At 44.8% G+C, this 17,178-nt stretch overlaps 2 protein-coding genes and 1 non-coding gene across 5 annotated transcripts in view; 2 read left to right on the forward strand and 1 right to left on the reverse strand.

Annotated features, from left to right (window-relative positions):
* LIMD1 (LIM domain containing 1) overlaps positions 1 to 8,397 on the forward strand; it is a 62,271-nt gene extending 53,874 nt beyond the window's left edge. For all 3 annotated transcript variants that reach the window (XM_038393174.2, XM_043508883.1, XM_043508882.1), the window contains one exon: positions 362 to 8,397. In XM_038393174.2, coding sequence (XP_038249102.1) covers positions 362 to 499 — 138 coding nt within the window. In that variant the 3' untranslated portion in view covers positions 500 to 8,397. The remainder of the gene's footprint in view (positions 1 to 361) is intronic.
* A 4,133-nt stretch (positions 8,398 to 12,530) lies between these two features.
* On the reverse strand, positions 12,531 to 12,603 carry TRNAR-ACG. The gene has a single exon. It is a non-coding gene; the product is annotated as a tRNA-Arg (tRNA).
* A 282-nt stretch (positions 12,604 to 12,885) lies between these two features.
* The window catches only part of SACM1L (SAC1 like phosphatidylinositide phosphatase), a 72,000-nt gene continuing 67,707 nt past the window's right edge, over positions 12,886 to 17,178 (forward strand). Inside the window, exon 1 of the mRNA XM_038390645.2 lies at positions 12,886 to 13,173. Coding sequence (XP_038246573.1) covers positions 13,136 to 13,173 — 38 coding nt within the window. The 5' untranslated portion in view covers positions 12,886 to 13,135. The remainder of the gene's footprint in view (positions 13,174 to 17,178) is intronic.

Below are 17,178 nucleotides of genomic sequence, written 5' to 3' on the forward strand. Positions count from 1 at the left end.
TTGACTTCAGTGGAGTAAAACAGTGGTGAATCCAGCCTGTATATTTTAAGAGAAATGCTAATGTATTTAAGATGTACAGGGACATAACTCTCCATAAGATCTAAGTAATAAAGAAAAACTACTAAACCAGACTAACCTTACTGTGCTGGAGGTTGAATCTTATGGATGCTTATGATGGATGCTTTCCTACCCATGACAAATCTAGGTACTAGAGGCTTACTTTGAAAGAGCTGTGAACAGTTTAAGAGCTCATGTCCTTATCAGGGAATTGATCTCCTTTAAGTACTGGCATCAGGTACTAGTTGGTTTTTGCATCAAAAAGCAAATGTACATTTTAATAGCCACTCTGGTCTTTTTGTAGGATTGTGGGATGGAACTCAATGATGAAGATGGACATCGCTGTTATCCGCTAGATGAACATTTGCTTTGTCACTCCTGTCACCTGAAGCATATAGAGAAAGGCACAACTCCAGTAGCTATGTACCAGCATCACTACTAGTCAGTACTGCTAATTCCCAGAAGCCTGTCAGAGGACTTGTTATAGTACACATTTTTCCCCAGTTGATTTTCAGTATGCATTTCCCCCAATCAGTGATTTACAGAAAGAGGATACAGAGACATTAGCTAGATTTTTTTTTTCAAGGTTTGTATGTATGTGAGCTCCACTCTTATCACAAATGTTTGTTTGAACATGTAATGTTTTCCGGGCTGGTTGATTTATTTCCCTGTGCCTTTTTCTGATCTCAAGAGCTCTTTGCTTTCACTTGGGAAGATTTTTCAGTAGAAGCACAACCATCTATCACATCAGTGAGTTCAGATCATGCCTTGCACAATTAATAAGCCACAGACCACTCTACCTACCTGCTGAGAACATTTCTTCAGTCTGTGAAGTGGCTTCTGACAAACACGTTTCATCAAATCCCCCAAGGAGATCAGCTTATTAATACTGATTCTTAGAATCTTTTAAATCCTTTAGAAAAGGGGCTCTGTGCACAAAAGCACATTCAGACCTTTCAGTTTGTTCCCAAACTTCAATGCCAGCCTGGCTGTGAAATGGTTGTGACGCAGAATAGCAAGCTGAGCACAAACAAACCAGGCACCTCACTTGGCTGCTGAATGTCCACATCCCAACGATTATTTTTTGGAAACTGGAGCCTGATATACAAAGCCATCTTAGTAAATATGGTCACCTGTGCTGCTGCTTGTGCATTAGCATGGTACACTGGGATCGCTTTGTATAAAGTCTGAGCAGCAAATTACATTTGAAAAGTTCTGGATGCTGAAGATATGTACGTGAGGGCAGTCTGTCTCCCATTATCTCCTGCAAAGGTCACTTTAGAAAAGAGCTCTGTGCCTTTCATTTTGCCCATGGAGCTCAGACATCAACATGGCTGTGGAAAAAGGTATGAGTCAGGAGGCCTCAACACTCACTCCTACAGTGTTTATCCAGCTCAGACCTATTTCATAATGGTGCCTATTTAGAGTTCTGGGAACAGATTCAAGAGCATGATGTGAAGGTTTTATGTTTGCACAGATTTAGAGCCTAACTTTGCAACGCTCACTTGTGAGTAAGTCCATTGGCACACATGGATTTGCTCTCATGAATAAGGATTACTTATGTGAGCAGGGCTTGCAGGATTAGATCCTTACTTTTTTGTTCCGTTCAGAAAGCAAAAATAGCGAATGTTTTTACTTTTTAAACACCCAGGTGTGATAGGTATTATTTACAGTATACATACTGTGCACCCTAAAGCTTTGCAGAAACTGGTATACAGGTACTTGTTTTTATTTAAAAAACCAGCTGTTTCACTGCTGTTTAGTGTCTGTGAACTGACCTCCCCAACGTATCCTAAGTGTATTGAAGACTAATTAAATACTAACTAAATCCTTCTGCATCAGTGCTAAGCTATTTATTCAACCCTGTTTGATAGTATGGTGTATAGTTTCCTCCAAGATCCACCATGAAACAGTGCTGACTAAATTAGCTAACCAGTGGTAACTACATTTCAGGAATGAGCCGGAGCAAAGTAGTTAATACTCTTCAACCAAACATCTCTCCCAATAACAACTTTCTGGTGCTAGCTAACTGCTTGAAGTTAAAATATAGGGCCAGATTCTGCCACTCTTACTCCCATTGAATAGTATCTTATTCCAGGAGTAGTCCCCCTGAAATGAATGGAGGAATAAGGTATTACTCAGCTAATGTTGTCAGAATCTCGCTTACATTTGATGATATTCTAATATATACATTTCTCCCACTCCTGCTCCTCCATTTCCCCCCCCAGCCTAGAGCTGAGAGGGCCCAATCCTGAAAGGTGATAAGTGCTTCCTACAAATTGCTAAGCGTGCTCAACTTCACTTTGCAGAATTGGGCCCAGCTGATTTTCTTTTTTCACCGAATGTCATGAGGGGGGCATTTTGTCCCACCCAGCAGTAGCTCTCAGCATCCCAGCCAAAGTCACCCTCTGTCACTATTTCCATTGACAACAGCAACTTCCAGGTGCAGCAGTCACTCTGTCGTGAGGACAGATAGGGCTCTTTCAGAGCTATTGATCATGCTGTTCCCTGTTGTGGTAAATGATGCAAGAAAGCAGTGCAGATTACTCCATTTGCCTGGAAACCATAGACAAGCAACTTTCACTCCCCATTCTCCTTTCATCCACCTCTCTCTCTCTCTCTCTCTCCTGCGCGCACACTATTTCTAAGGTTGTCTAGATTGGTGGAGGAAACTTTTGCTGGGTGTTTTTTAAGACCTTAAAATATTAATCTGCACTAACAGTTTATTACATATCCTTATTTGCCACAGTGTGAGTAGAAATGAACAGAACTCAGCAATATCAGATTTGTATGCTGAGATCATTCAGCCAGGCACAGGTTTAATCAGTTGCACAAGCAAGCGTACTCAGTGGGGAGGGCGTTGGTTCAACATCTGCAGGCGAGAACTACGTTGCGATTAGTAGTGATGGGCAGGTTTTCAAACCGATGCCTCAGTTTGCCCTGCACTGGGCAGAAACCAAGCAAGGCTCTTGTCAGGGTTCCCTCCCCACTCTGAACTCTAGAGTACAGATATGGGGACCCGCAAGAAAAACCCCCTAAACTTATCTCTACCAGCTTAGGTAAAAAACTTCCCCAAGGCACAAATTCTTCCTTGTCCTTGGAATGGTATCGCTGCCACCACCAAGCGAGTTAGACAAAGATTTAGGAACAGGACCACTTAGAGTTCCTGTTTTCCCAAAATATCCCCCCAAGTCCCTTCACTCCCCTTCCTGGGGAGGCTTGAGAGTAAACAAGGTGAGCACAGACCAGACGCTTGGGTTTTTAGGACATTAAAAACCCCAATCAGATTCTTAAAAACAGAACTTTTATTATAAAGAAAAAAAGTAAAAGAAACACCTCTGTAAAATCAGGATGGAAGATAATTTTATAGGATAATAAGATTTAAAACACAGAGGATTCCCTTCTAGACAAAACTTTTAAAGTGATGAAAAAAACAGGCGTAAACCTTCATCTTAGCATAGGAAAAATTCACAAGCTACTCTAATGCATTTCCTTCTATTACTTACTATTTCTGTAATTTTAGATGTATCATTCAGTAGGAGCTGGATTACTTGCTTGGTCTCTTTGTCTCCGGAGAGAACACACAGAAACACAAAACAAAAACCTTCCCCCACAGGTCTGAAAGTATCTTCTTCTCCCCTTATGGTCCTTTTGGTCAGGTGCCAACCAGGTTATCTGAGCTTCTTAACCCTTTATAGGTAAAGGAGGGATCTTATGCTACCCTTAGCTGTATGCTTATGACAGCTCTGGACTCTGATTTTGGCCCAGGGCTCAGTCAGATCAGCAAAAACCCCTCCAGAGAACAGCAAACTGATATTTATGACCCATCCATTAGGTGAATGCCTCTGCATGTACTTCATTGTGACTGCTGCCCTTTGGGATGATGACACTGGAATAAGGTTGGCAAGCAGTCACATAATGAAGGCCAGAAAAGATGTTCAGTAGGGCTGTTCAGCAAGTTATTGAGCAAGTGGGGTAGTTTAGCTCTGAAGCCCCAATATCCCCAAAGACTTGCAGCCTCCAGATGAGTGAGGGAGGAATATTAAGGACAGGTAGTCACTGTATTTGTATTGAGAAACATTCCTATGATAGTGCCCTTGACCCTGAGGCAGGATGGGGGGGATTTACTGTTGATTTCAGCAGGAGCAGAATCAGCTCCAAGACGTACAAGGACTAGAACATGTAACTGGGGGGCTCAGTATGCAGCTGTTGAACAGTAGAGGGGGGAGTGCTGATGCAGCAGCGGTGCTCTACACAAGAAGTCTGAGCCAGCTGTAGTAACATGCAAGGACCAAATCATGCCAGGTGCTGAGCACCCTCGACTCCATTTACCTTAATGGAAGTGGAGGCTGCTCAGCTCTGCACAGGATCCAGGCCTGTAGTGCTTGCAGCCACACCCAGTAGGGGTTTGAAAAAAGCCGTCGCAATCTAAAATTGCGCCAAGGTACTTAGGTGGGAAGCAGTTGTAAATTGGCAACTAATGAACATCACTGACCATTCCTTGTAAACTAAAGCATTCTGACCTTAGAGAATATCAATAACTTTTGTAGGGATGAGGCATAAATGCCAGGCCTTGCACTACTGCTCTATCCTCAAGAGACCAGCAATCCCATTGTATTAAGTTTTATTAGTGATTCTGACTTTCAGAAAGCCGCTAGTATTCATGCATTTCTGGTCATAGTGTAGGAAAGATGTGAAAACACTAACAAGAACTGGACTCTCTTTTAAACACAATAGACTCCTCAGTCATTTAGGGCAACATCTGAGTGATGCAGAATAAAGATGATTGGGTTATTCTGGGCTGCAGTCAGACCAGAGGAAAAGCAATCTCACAAGAAGTCTGCTTGTTGTTAATTTAAAAATGTGCCAGTGGAAAATGACACTCAAGTACAGGACACTTACTGATCAGTAGATATTCACTGCTTCTTCTTGGGTTTAAACTCTCACTCTACTCACTAACACTAAGAGGGGAGGGAAATGAGAGAATGAAAAAGTTACTCTGTGGAAAGCCTCTTTTGGCCTGTCGTTCTGCCATGAGTTACACTGGAGAAGATTTCTCTGAACTTGATGGAAAATTCAGCCTCTGGTTCCACATGGTGTCTTGTTACTCATGTAAGTAATCCCAGAGCCCTCATCACTGGGGAAATGGAGGATTATCCTACTTTCATTTTTTAAATTCTATAAATTATGAGTGGTGTGAACTTTTTTTTTCTCCTGATGTGTTTACAGAGAGCTAGGCGGCAGCATTAAGCAATTGGGAATGGAATGTATATGTTTGTGGTTTTGAAACTAACCTGTACTGAATAATTGCTCACCTACCTGTTTTAACTTGTACTGTTAGATCTTTGTCAGTCTGAATGAATTCAATATGCTTTTTGTTCCTGTAATTTGGAGGAAGATATTTACTGGTTTGCTTTAAAATCTGATGTACGTTTTCATCTCTGAGTTACTTATTTGCCAAAGCCTTCTTCCCCTCTGAATGGAGTGGACACAGCAGATTTTACCGGAAGGGGTGTGGGTGTAGAGGGCTGCCTTTGCAGCATCATCTCCTAGCCCTGGAACTCTCTCCACAAGTACTCTGCAGGATTTGGAGGGATGGCAGTGGCAAGAGCTTGTCCTCACCACATTCTCCCCTTCCCAGGCTGTGGATATCTGAACCTATGCTGATGCTGCTAGTAGTGGCCCCAGGTCTACACCCATCTTTGCCAGGGGGTTTTATACAGGTCAGGGAGCCTGAAAGCTATGCTGTCAAGGGAGAAAGAGGACTAGCACCTCTGAGGAACTGGGGATTTCCTTCCTCGAGGACCCTGGAGATCTGTGGGGTGAGAGGCCCCACTCTCTGTCCTCAAACACCTCCCTCAAGGGAAGAATGCCAGGAAACTCTGAGCCTGCAAAGTGCTAAGCAGCCTACCTCCCACTGACTTCACGGGGAGTTGACGGCACTCAGCACTTTACAAGACCAAGCCTTCTGCAAGATCAACCTGGCAGACTTTCCTGGGCCACCTGTACCTTTTGCCATGTGCATTTTGGCAGGAGAGGAAGTGTAGGCCTTAAGCAGTTTAAAGCAGCCTCTGTGGAGAGGTAAGAGAAAGATGGAGCTATCACAAAAAATGTGACAAATGCTGGCTTATTACATGGCTTCTAAACATCATCTCTCTTCTGTTAACGTGCATGTGCAATCTTTTGTTAAATGAGCTCTTGAAAACAGCATCAGCTGAAAGCAGCAGTATGCTCTGAAAGTTAGTCTAGTCTTTGGAAACAGCTTTGCTCTTTTAATTTGCTTTTAGGGTAAAGGATGTTTTGAAGTCTGTTTTTCATATAATTATTCATTACAACCACATAGTTAGTTATTTAAATGAAAAATATCTAGGGTTTGCTTTCCAAAACCAAGGTTTAATATATTTTTAACTCAGCTCATGCTTTTAAACACATACGTTCTCTATTATTTAGAAGACTGATGTTGGCTTAAATTGGGATTTTTGCATAAAACATGGGGCAAGACGAAAAACTGCAGTAAAGACATTTGTGTGTGTTTTAAAATAAACAGCATGAAAAGTAGTTAGGGTCTAGAAGATTCACAAAACTGCAGTGCTATTAAAAGAAACAGAGGCCCAGTCCTGTGCCACTGAAGTCCAATGGAGATTTGTCATTTATTTCAATGGGAGCAGAATTGGGTTCTTGTTTAAAGAACACTTACACTTGCCACCAGTTTTCCTTTTTTCATAACTTCACCATGTTGGCCTGATCCTGCAAATGCTCTGAATGTAGAACTGCTATTGACTTACGTGGCAGTTCTGTTTATGGGCTGTCTGCTGAACTGATCCTGATGCTAAGAAATCTCTCTATCCTTTGAAAGGTTATGCTTGTATTTAACTTTATATGAGTTTTCTTATTGGAGTTAGTGGACCTACTCACTACCCTGAAGTAAAGTTTGTGTGTACAAGTTTTTGCAGGATCAGGGACAAAATTATTTAATGTATAAATGATGCAGGCATGGGAATAAATGGAATAAATTTGTTTTAAATTATTTAATATATTGGGGCCTCTTTGTTTCAGTTACTTAAACAGTGGGTGCTCATTTAAATTAAAAAAAAAAAAGCATGTTTTCAAACAATGCTCTGGTTTTGGGTGGGAGAGACAGGGTGCTTATGGTAAGGGATGAGCCAAAGGTCTTTGTGGGGGGAAATTGTTCATCATATTACCATAAAATTAGTTAACAGATTTTTTTTGAGGGTTTTTCCCCCCACTCTATAGTGTGGATGCAGCCCTGCTCCCTCTAACTTCAGGGCAAGGAGTATCGGGCCCCAAAAGCAAAACACTGTTTCCTTTTTCTGTCTTTGTGTATGTTTGTGGACTTACAGGTATATTAGTCACTGAGACCTCATGGTGGTGATAACAAGTAGGTATTTCTAGGGTTTCCAGGCAAGCTTTTGTAGGTGATTGTGGGATTCATTGGTCCTTGCTTATACTGGGCTGCATAATGTCATTACAATAGGGATGGATTGGGTCAACAACATATGCTGTCCCCATCCTAAAAGACTGACTGAACATCTGAATCTGGCAGCGTGAGTCAGAAGACTTTCCCTTCTCCCATCACATGGCAAGTCCACTTTCTATGACACTGGCTAATTGGCACTGTTGTGTACACCTAAGAGAAGCAGATCTAGCAGTCTGCATTCTCTGGTGGGCTTTGGAAATACCTGCCTTTTGAAACAGCCCCTCAGATGGCTCATAGGGAAATAAACTGACTGAGGAGAATCAAATTCAGGCTTCTCTAGCACTAAAATTCCTGAGCCCACTAAAAGGGAAACAGGAGATCGTGCAGCAGAGTGCACCACCTGCCTGCCTGAGGAAAGAAGTTGGACATAATCTCTGCCCTATGTGGAAAATAAAATGTATAATGTAGTGCCGTTAGATGATAGTTACCTAACAGAGACTGTGTCCCGTATACTCTAGTGTTTGCTGCAAAGATGAATGAATAACTTGCTTCCAGAACTATTTTTATGCCCTTACTAATAGTGACCCTTATTTCCAATGCAGCTGGTCTGCAGTATACACCCACACTTGAACTCAGGCACACACAAGAATTACACTACTTTCTACTCCAGAAAGTAAATCCAGAACCCAGGTAGAAATACTGAATGGTACTAATTTTTGTTGCCTTAAAACTCTGATCCAAAAGAGAGTGTACTAGAACTGTTGTTGGTGTAATTAACCTCGGCTACATGTGAATATGGTTTTCTTTCTTCTATGCTGTTAAATATTTATAATGAAGGCCTGTAGCAATGGCAAACCTTTTGGCCTGCTGTGATTTCAGTGATTAAAAAGAATATAATACAATAACTCTGAGTCTGAATTCTTTTCTAATGTGATTACTGTATATTGCTTTAGTCAGGTCACAAATTGAGGGGGAGCAATTTATATTGTAAACTGGGGCATTGGGTCAGCTGGATCTATAATGAAAAACAAATATTTGATTAAACAAAAGTTTTATCTTTAGGCCTTTTTACTTCAGTGTACATAGATTCCAACCGCAATTCATCCCTCCCCTCCCGCAATTTCAACGCAGAAACCTAGCCAGGCTTAGTCCATCCTTTTAGTAACTGTGCTCTGTCCCTGTAGCAATCTCCTGCAGGAAGTTATTGTTCTAAGGTTTCCTTCTGAGTGCTAGCTAGAGCCTCCTGCCCTCCTTGGTACTATAAATATTTTCCTAAAGGTGTTCTTGATCTTCTGAAAAAAGTTCTTTAGAATATGTTTATTCTAAAGTGTCTCATTTATTTTTCACACCTGACTTAAAGGCACGTTGTCTTTTCTCTCGTGCACAGATCTCCTCCCTATTATTTTGAGACACTTCATTTTGAAATTGGTCCAGTATCACCTTGAAGCATCTGATGTTGTCTTGAGCACAAATATTTCACTAATCGTGCCTCACCCTCCCAGCCTACAAACTGGAATTCCCTGTTCACTGAAAAATCTTCAATTTTTGACTTTTTCACTTTTCAACATGATTGACGTTGGCAGGGTACTATCTAAAATTATGCCTGTAAGGAAATATTTACCATTTTTTGGAGAGTTTGTTGATACATGGGGTTCTCGCCACACCACCATGTGTGTTAGGTACAAATCTAAGGCTATTTACTTATTTTTTATTGGGACTAATAATTGCATGATCAGACTGCAGAACCACTTTAAAGTGCCATATAACTCCTATTACTAGTCTACTACAGAATTGTTATTACTAAAGGAGAAAACTTACAAAAATAACATATGTGAATCCTGATAGCCTGGCAGAACTGAAGAAGCCTCACTGACTTGTCAACTTGTAAGTAGACCCTCCTTCTCCACCATTACTTCTGAACTTTCCCTACAACAGACTAGAAGTCCTTTGGATGACTTGTCTATTCCGTGATCACAGGGTCTGATGACCGCTTGAGTAGCCACCCTAAAACTGGCTTTAATTTAGCTACCTCAGGTCCCAGAGCAGTGGAACCGTGGCCTGTGCATGTTTCAGTGCAGGCACTACAAGCCTGCCCAGAACTCTGGGTAATTACTCCTGCAACTAGCCTGTGCTGAAGCAGCTTTGCTGCTCTAGGACCTGAGCTAGCTAAATTAATGCCTATCTATAATGGTGCAAGTAGAAATCATTTCTTGCTGGTACTGCACTCATGCGAGGGACACAAGGGGGGCACGTGACCCTCCATGTGACTCCTCCCCAGCCCACAGCTCTCACGCTCTCCCTGTCCTCTCCAACACCCCCTCCCCCCTTACCTGACTAAAATTTTACAACTGCATCTGGTAAGCAGTTAAGCAATTGATCAAAATCACGTTCCCTGATCTCTTGGGGCCAAATACTGTCCCCATTGAAATCAAAAGGAGTTTTGCTATTGAGTTCAATGGGAACAGGCTTTGACATTTGGAGAGGAAAGAACAAAACCACTCAAGCAAGGGCTATGTTGTTTATAGCACAGGTATCAAAGGCTGCTGACATCTGATCTTTGTCCATCGCAAGGGAGAAATCAGCAATCAATGAGGCTAGAACAGTCTCTGTACCATATCCAACTCATAAGTCAATCTGCAAAGGATCAAGGAAATATGAAGGCTCCAGATTACCTTAAAGTCCTCAGTCCCTTGGTTAGAATGCTCCCATTAGTATATGTTCATAGTCCGAAGGCTGGACCAGGAAAGAGGCACAATGGAGATGTTGCCGGGGCCAGGGCCTTTTAGCTTCTGCCAAGTGCTAAGTAAAGGGAAATCTGTTCTCACTGTGAAAGATGGTGTTTGGAGTCAGATGGGCAAGTTATATGTCCATCGCCCCCTCCCTTATTCTAGTTAGAATGTTCACAAAAAGTCCATTAAGTGTAGACAGGTGTTTTCCAGGGTCCATTGTGAACTAAGTGTTAATGGGCCGTTCAACTTGACTTGTCCCTTCGTGTGCTGGCTAAATACCTTGTGGGCATTACCACAGGAGCAAACATGTAGTAAACATAGCTGATCATAACTTCAGATACCAAGATGAAAATACATGCATAGAAATAGCATAATTATAAGTACCAGGTATTTCATGTACATGACTATTCCTAAAATAGATTCTGAAAAATCACACCATGTACCTGAGACCCTATGTGCTAGCACCATGCCCCACTGGAGTTTTATCGGTTATGTAACAACAGAGATGGAGCCAGTTTAGCTTAAAAGGGCAAGTTTAATTTTTAGCTGTTCAAGTGTGAATGCACCTTTAGTCAGTGCAGCATACTGGCTGGCACACATTCAGGATAACGGGCTTCAGTGTTCCTTTGCAGTTAACTTTTTAATGTTCATAAACCTGGTATGTGCTGAGGTTGTTTAAAGCATAATACAGGATTTTAGGTTTGCAAATCTATGAACCTCTGCCTCTTTGAGATTTTGTTATTATTTATTCTTTTTCCTGGTCATCATGTGGGAGGGTATCCTCTCTGCCCTCTGCTCATGAGGTTATGTATGTGTCTTGTAGCAAACTTCCGAACACAAGTTGGAAGGAATTATTCTTTGACAGACAGTTTCCACACGGACGCGTGCAGCGGGGAAATGGCCCTCAAAGCAAATGACAATAGCTCTTACTGTTCATAGCATCTTTCATTCAGGTTCCCTTCCCCCAGCCAATTAATTTTGAAAGCCCTTGTACAAAAGCTACAGGGCAGTTGCAGATCAGACAACAGGTTCAGCTAGTCTGGAATCCTGCCCACCGAGATGGTCGGTGCCTGAGGCTTCTGCACCTCAGTGTTTGTGCAAAGGCTTTCTTGATAGTGGCAGGAGGCGATTCCTTTCCAGCCCTTTCAGGCGATCAAACACCACCCTGGATCATGTGGCCTGGATGCTCTTGCGTTGTCTCTGGCTTGGCTCTGACACTGGCAAATGTTATAAAATGGGAGTTACCTATGATACTCCCTACTAAAAAGAAAAGGAGTAGTTGTGGCACCTTAGAGACTAACAAATTTATTTGAGCATAAGCTTTCGTGAGCTACAGCTCACTTCATCGGATGCATTCATGTACATTCATGAAGTGAGCTGTAGCTCACGAAAGCTTATGCTCTAATAAATTTGTTAGTCTCTAAGGTGCCACACATACTCCTTTTCTTTTTGCGAATACAGACTAACACGGCTGCTACTCTGAGAGCTGGTGCGGTAAGATTTGAGCAGTAATGTCAGGGGTGTGGCAAGTGACACACACAGGAGTGAGGTGGTGTTATATCACGAGAGGAGAATGATAGTAGAAGATTTAAAATCACATGGGCTCATAGCTACCCAAAGGTGGCATCATCATATGGAGGTATCATGTCCCAGGCTCGGGAATGGGGAGGTATAACAACATATGGAGGCAGATAATGGCACAGGCATGACATAATGTCATATAAGCACTAGTGGGGTTATAATGACACAGGGAAAGCGTGACACACAAACACGTGAGGGATGGTATGTTGGCATACAGAGAAGAGGTACAAGGAGGCTGTCTGAAGGACAGGGTTATAATGGTGCAGGTGCGTGAGGGAATAAGCACAACGGCCTGACGGGCCGGAGGGTAGGTGGCGTAGTTGGGGGTGTATGGCAGGGTGAGTGGGAGGTGGGGTGTACGGTGTGGGAAGGGGTGTATGGCAGGGGAGGGCGGTGAGGGGTGTACAGAAGGTGAGTGGCATTGGGGTGTACGGCAGGGGAAGCGGGTATGGGGGTACATGGCAAGGGGCATGGGGAAGGGGGTATGGGTGAGTGGTGTGGGGGTCCAGGGGGTACAGCAGGGTGAGTGGAAAGGGGGTACAGAAGGTGAGGGGATGGGGGGTGTAGGGAAGGATTCAGGGGGTTCACAACAAGGTGAGTGCGGACGGGGTGTGCTGTAGTCCGTATATCTCTAGGGGGGTGAGTGCTCGGGCTGTAGGTGACCGCAGGAGGCAGGAGCAGTAAAATGAGGGTGCCTTGGCAGGAGGCGAAAACAAAAAAGCAGCCGAGCCAGCCAGGAGTCGAACCTAGAATCTTCTGATCCGTAGTCAGACGCGTTATCCATTGCGCCACTGGCCCTGCCTGTTCTGAACGCTTTGGCGCTCGCCCTCTAACTACTCATTGACCCCGCCTACACCCCCTCCCCCCACTAATGGACGGGCGTTCGGATTCACGGGTGGGACTACGGAAGGATGTGCAGCCAATCAAAGCCCGCCTGTAGCTCCGCCCATCGCCCGGCCCCTCTCTTCCTCACTAGCTCCTAGGGGGCGGAGCTACAACAACACGCTTGGCCAATCCCTAGCCGTTTCGTCAGCGTCTCACGCCCCTCTTCTCCCCCCACCCTAGCGGTAGCCTCACAGTTGCACTCTCTCCTGATCACTAGGTGGCTCAGTGGGCGGGGTCAGAGCCGGAGACGCAGCCAATCACAGCACGGCCAGTCATTCCCTTCCGTGTCCGGAGCCCGGCCGCTGCAAGGTGTTTGGTTACGTTTGTCCTGTGCGAGGCTCCGTCCTCAAGACCGAGACGCGTCAGGGTCGGAAAGAGGAGGGAGTCCGGGACGTAGAGCGGAGCCAAGCGGAGCCGGCGGCGGCGGGGCAGCCGGAGGGGGGCGATGGCGGCGACGTCAGGGGCCTATGAGAAGCTGAAGCTGTGAGTGACCCGGGGAAGCCACGCAGTCCCCTGCCCCCCGCATCTGCCCAGTTACCTGCAGTCGCCGGGCAGCGGCGCCCCGCCCCGCCCCCTCCTCCCCCCCGCCCGTTGGCCGCCTCCCTCCAGCCTGCGAGCAGAGGGGGGATCCGCCTCCCGGCGGGGCGGAGGGAGCCGGGCACGCGCAGACGCCGGCCGGGTGGGGCCTGGCGGCAGCCGCGTGGCGGGGAGTCGAGTCCCAGCCCGCGCCCCCCAGCCTGCGGCCGGGCTGGCAGGACCGTCGGGGCGGGAGCCCCGCGCTGCCTTTCCGCCTGTCCGCACCGGGCTTCTGGGGAGCTCCTCGCTTCCTCTCCAGTCCCCTGGTGCACGGCCCGGCGATCGCGGGTCTCCGAGGAGCGGCTGCCCCCGCTTGCTGAGCTGGGGGGAGAAAGGGAGGCTCGGTTTGCAGTCTCAGTCCCACTGGCTTTTGTGACAGGTTTCAGAAGAGCAGCCCTGTTAGTCTGTATCAGCAAAAAGAACAGGAGGACTTGTGGCACCTTAGAGACTAACACATCTATTTGAGCATAAGCTTTTGTGGGCTAAAACCCGCTTCATCGAATGCATGCAGTGGAAAATACAGTAGGAAGATTTTATGTACACACACACAGAACACATGAAAAGATGGGTGATGCCAGACACACTATGATGAGAGTGATTAATTAAGGTGAGCTGTTACCAGCAGCGGGGAAAAAAACCTTTTGTAGTGATAATCAGGATGGTCCATTTCCAACAGTTGACAAGAAGGTGAGAGTAACAGTGTGTGTATGTGTGTGTGGGGTGGGAAATAAACATGGGTAAATAGTTTTACTTTGTGTGATGACCCATCCACTCCCAGTCTTTATTCAAGCCTAAGTTAATTGTATCCAGTTTGCAAATTAATTCCAGTTCAGCAGTCTCTCGTTGCAGTGTGTTTTTGAAGGTTTTTTGTTGTAATATTGCGACTTTTAGGTCTGTAATTGAGTGACCAGGGAGATTGAACTGTTCTCCCGCTGGTTTTTGAATGTTATAATTCTTGACGTCTGATTTGTGTCCATTAGGTCTTTTACGTAGAGACTGTCTGGTTTGGCCAATGTACGTGGTAGAGGGGCATTGCTGGCACATGATGGCATATATCACATTGGTAGATGCGCAGGTGAACGAGCCTCTGATAGTGTGGGTGATGTGATTAGGTGCTATGATGGTGTCCCCTAAATAGATATGTGGACAGAGTTGGCAATGGGCTTTGTTGCAAGGATAGGTTCCTGGGTTCATGTTTTTGTTGTGTGGTGTGTGGCTGCTGGTGAGTATTTGCTTCAGGTTGGGAGGTGGTCTGTAAGCGAGGACTGGCCTGTCTCCCAAGATCTGTGAGAGTGAGGGATCGTCCTTTAGGATAGGTTGTAGATCCTTGATGATGCGCTGGAGAGGTTTTAGTTGGGGGCTGAAGGTGATGGCTAGTGGTGTTCTGTTACTTTCTTTGTTGGGCCTGTCCTGTAGTAGGTGACTTCTGGGTACTCTTCTGGCTCTGTCAGTCTTTCTTCACTTCAGCAGGTGGGTATTGTAGCTCTAAGAATGCTTGATAGAGATCTTGTAGGTGTTTGTCTCTGTCTGAGGGATTGGAGCAAATGCGGTTGTATCTTAGAGCTTGGCTGTAGAGAATGTAGGTAAGTATAGCAGTCAGTAGGTTGCCGGTATAGGGTGGTGTTTATGTGACCATCGCTTATTAGCACTGTAGTGTCCAGGAAGTGGATCTCTTGTGTGGACTGGTCCAGATTGAGGTTGATGGTGGGATGGAAATTGTTGAAATCATGGTGGAATGCCTCAAGGGCTTCTTTTCCATGGGTCCAGATGATGAAGATGTAATCAATGTAGCGCAAGTAGAGTAGGGGCGTTAGGGGACGAGAGCTGAGGAAGCATTGTTCTAAGTCAGCCATAAAAATGTTGGCATACTGTGGGGCCATGCGGGTACCCATCGCAGTGCCGCTGATTTGAAGGTATACATTGTCTCCAGTGTGAAATAGTTATGGGTGAGGACAAAGTCACAAAGTTCAGCCACTAGGTTAGCTGTGACATTATCGGGGATACTGTTCCTGACGGCTTGTAGTCCATCTTTGTGTGGAATGTTGGTGTAGAGGGCTTCTACATCCATAGTGGCCAGAATGGTGTTTTCTGGAAGATCACCAATGGACTGTAGTTTCCTCAGGAAGTCAGTGGTGTCTCAAAGATGGCTAGGAGTGCTGGTAGCGTAGGGTTTGAGGAGAGAGTCTACATAGTCAGACAATCCTGCTGTCAGGGTGCCAGTGCCTGAGATGATGGGGCGTTCAGGATTTCCAGGTTTATGGATCTTGGGTAGCAGATAGAACTCCAATCAGAGATAGTCTAGGGGTGTGTGTGTGTGCAGATTTGTTCTTGTGCTTTTTCAGGGAGTTTCTTGAGCAGATGGTGTAGTTTCTTTTGATAACCCTCTGGGATCAGAGGGTAATGGCTTGTAGAATGTGGTGTTGGAGAGCTGCCTAGCAGCCTCTTGTTCATATTCCAACTTATTCATGATGACGACAGCACCTCCTTTGTCAGCCTTTTTGATTGTGATGTCAGAGTTGTTTCTGAAGCTGTGGATGGCATTGTGCTCTGCACGGCTAAGGTTATGGGGCAAGTGATGCTGCTTTTCCACTATTTCAGCCCATGCTTGTTGGCGGAAGCACTCTATATAGAAGTCCAGTCTACTGAAACCTCTCCAGCGCATCATCAAGGATCTACAACCTGTCCTGAAGGACGATTCCTCATTTCCACAGATCTTGGGAGACAGGCCAGTTCTTGCTTACAGACCGCCCCCCAACCTGAAGCAAATACTCACTAGCAACCACATAACAAAAACACTAACCCAGGAACCTATCCTTGCAACAAAGCCCGTTGCCAACTCTGTCCACGTATCTATTCAGGGGACACATCATAGGACCTAATCACATCAGCCACACTATCAGAGGCTCATTCACCTGCACATCTACCAATGTGATATGTGCCGGCAATGCCCCTCTGCCATGTACGTTGGCCAAACCAGACAGTCTCTATGCAAAAGAATAAATGGACACGGATCTGACATCAGGAATCATAATAGTCAAAAACCGGTGGGAGAACACTTCAATCTCCCTGGTCACTCAATTGCAGACCTAAAAGTCGCAATATTACAACAAAAAACCTTCAAAAACATACTGCAACGAGAGACTGCTGAATTGGAATTAATTTGCAAACTGGACACCATTAAATTAGGCTTGAATAAAGACTTGGAGTGGATGGGTCATTACACAAAGTAAAACTATTTCCCCATGCTTATTCTTCCTCCTCCCCCCCCACACACGTACACACACTGTTACTCTCACCTTCTTTCAGAGTAGCAGCCGTGTTAGTCTGTATTCGCAAAAAGAAAAGGAGTACTTGTGGCACCTTAGAGACTAACAAATTTATTGGAGCATAAGCTTTCGTAAGCTCTCCTTACAGTGTGTATGATAAACCCATTGTTTCATGTTCTCTGTGTGTGTATATCAATCTCCCCTCTGTTTTTTCCACCAAATGCATCCGATGAAGTGAGCTGTAGCTCATGAAAGCTTATGCTCTAATAAATTTGTTAGTCTCTAAGGTGCCACAAGTACTCCTTTTCTTCTCACCTTCTTGTCAACTGTTGGAAATGGGCCATCCTGATTATCACTACAAAAGGTTTTTTTTCCCCGTTGCTGGTAATAGCTCACCTTAATTAATCACTCTCATTATAGTGTGTATGGCAACACCCATTTTTTCATGTGTTGTGTGTGTATGTGTGTGTATACACATATAATCTTCCTGCTGTATTTTCCACTGCATGCATCCGATGCAGTGGGTTTTAGCCCATGAAAGCTTATGCTCATATAAATTTGTTAGTCTCTAAGGTGCCACAAGTACTACTTGTTCTTATTACTGGTTTTTGTGGTTTTAAGGGGGATCGCCTTTTTCCTAGTGTAA

Source organism: Dermochelys coriacea, chromosome 2 (genome assembly GCF_009764565.3).
Source record: "Dermochelys coriacea isolate rDerCor1 chromosome 2, rDerCor1.pri.v4, whole genome shotgun sequence".
Taxonomy (NCBI): Eukaryota; Metazoa; Chordata; order Testudines; family Dermochelyidae; genus Dermochelys; species Dermochelys coriacea.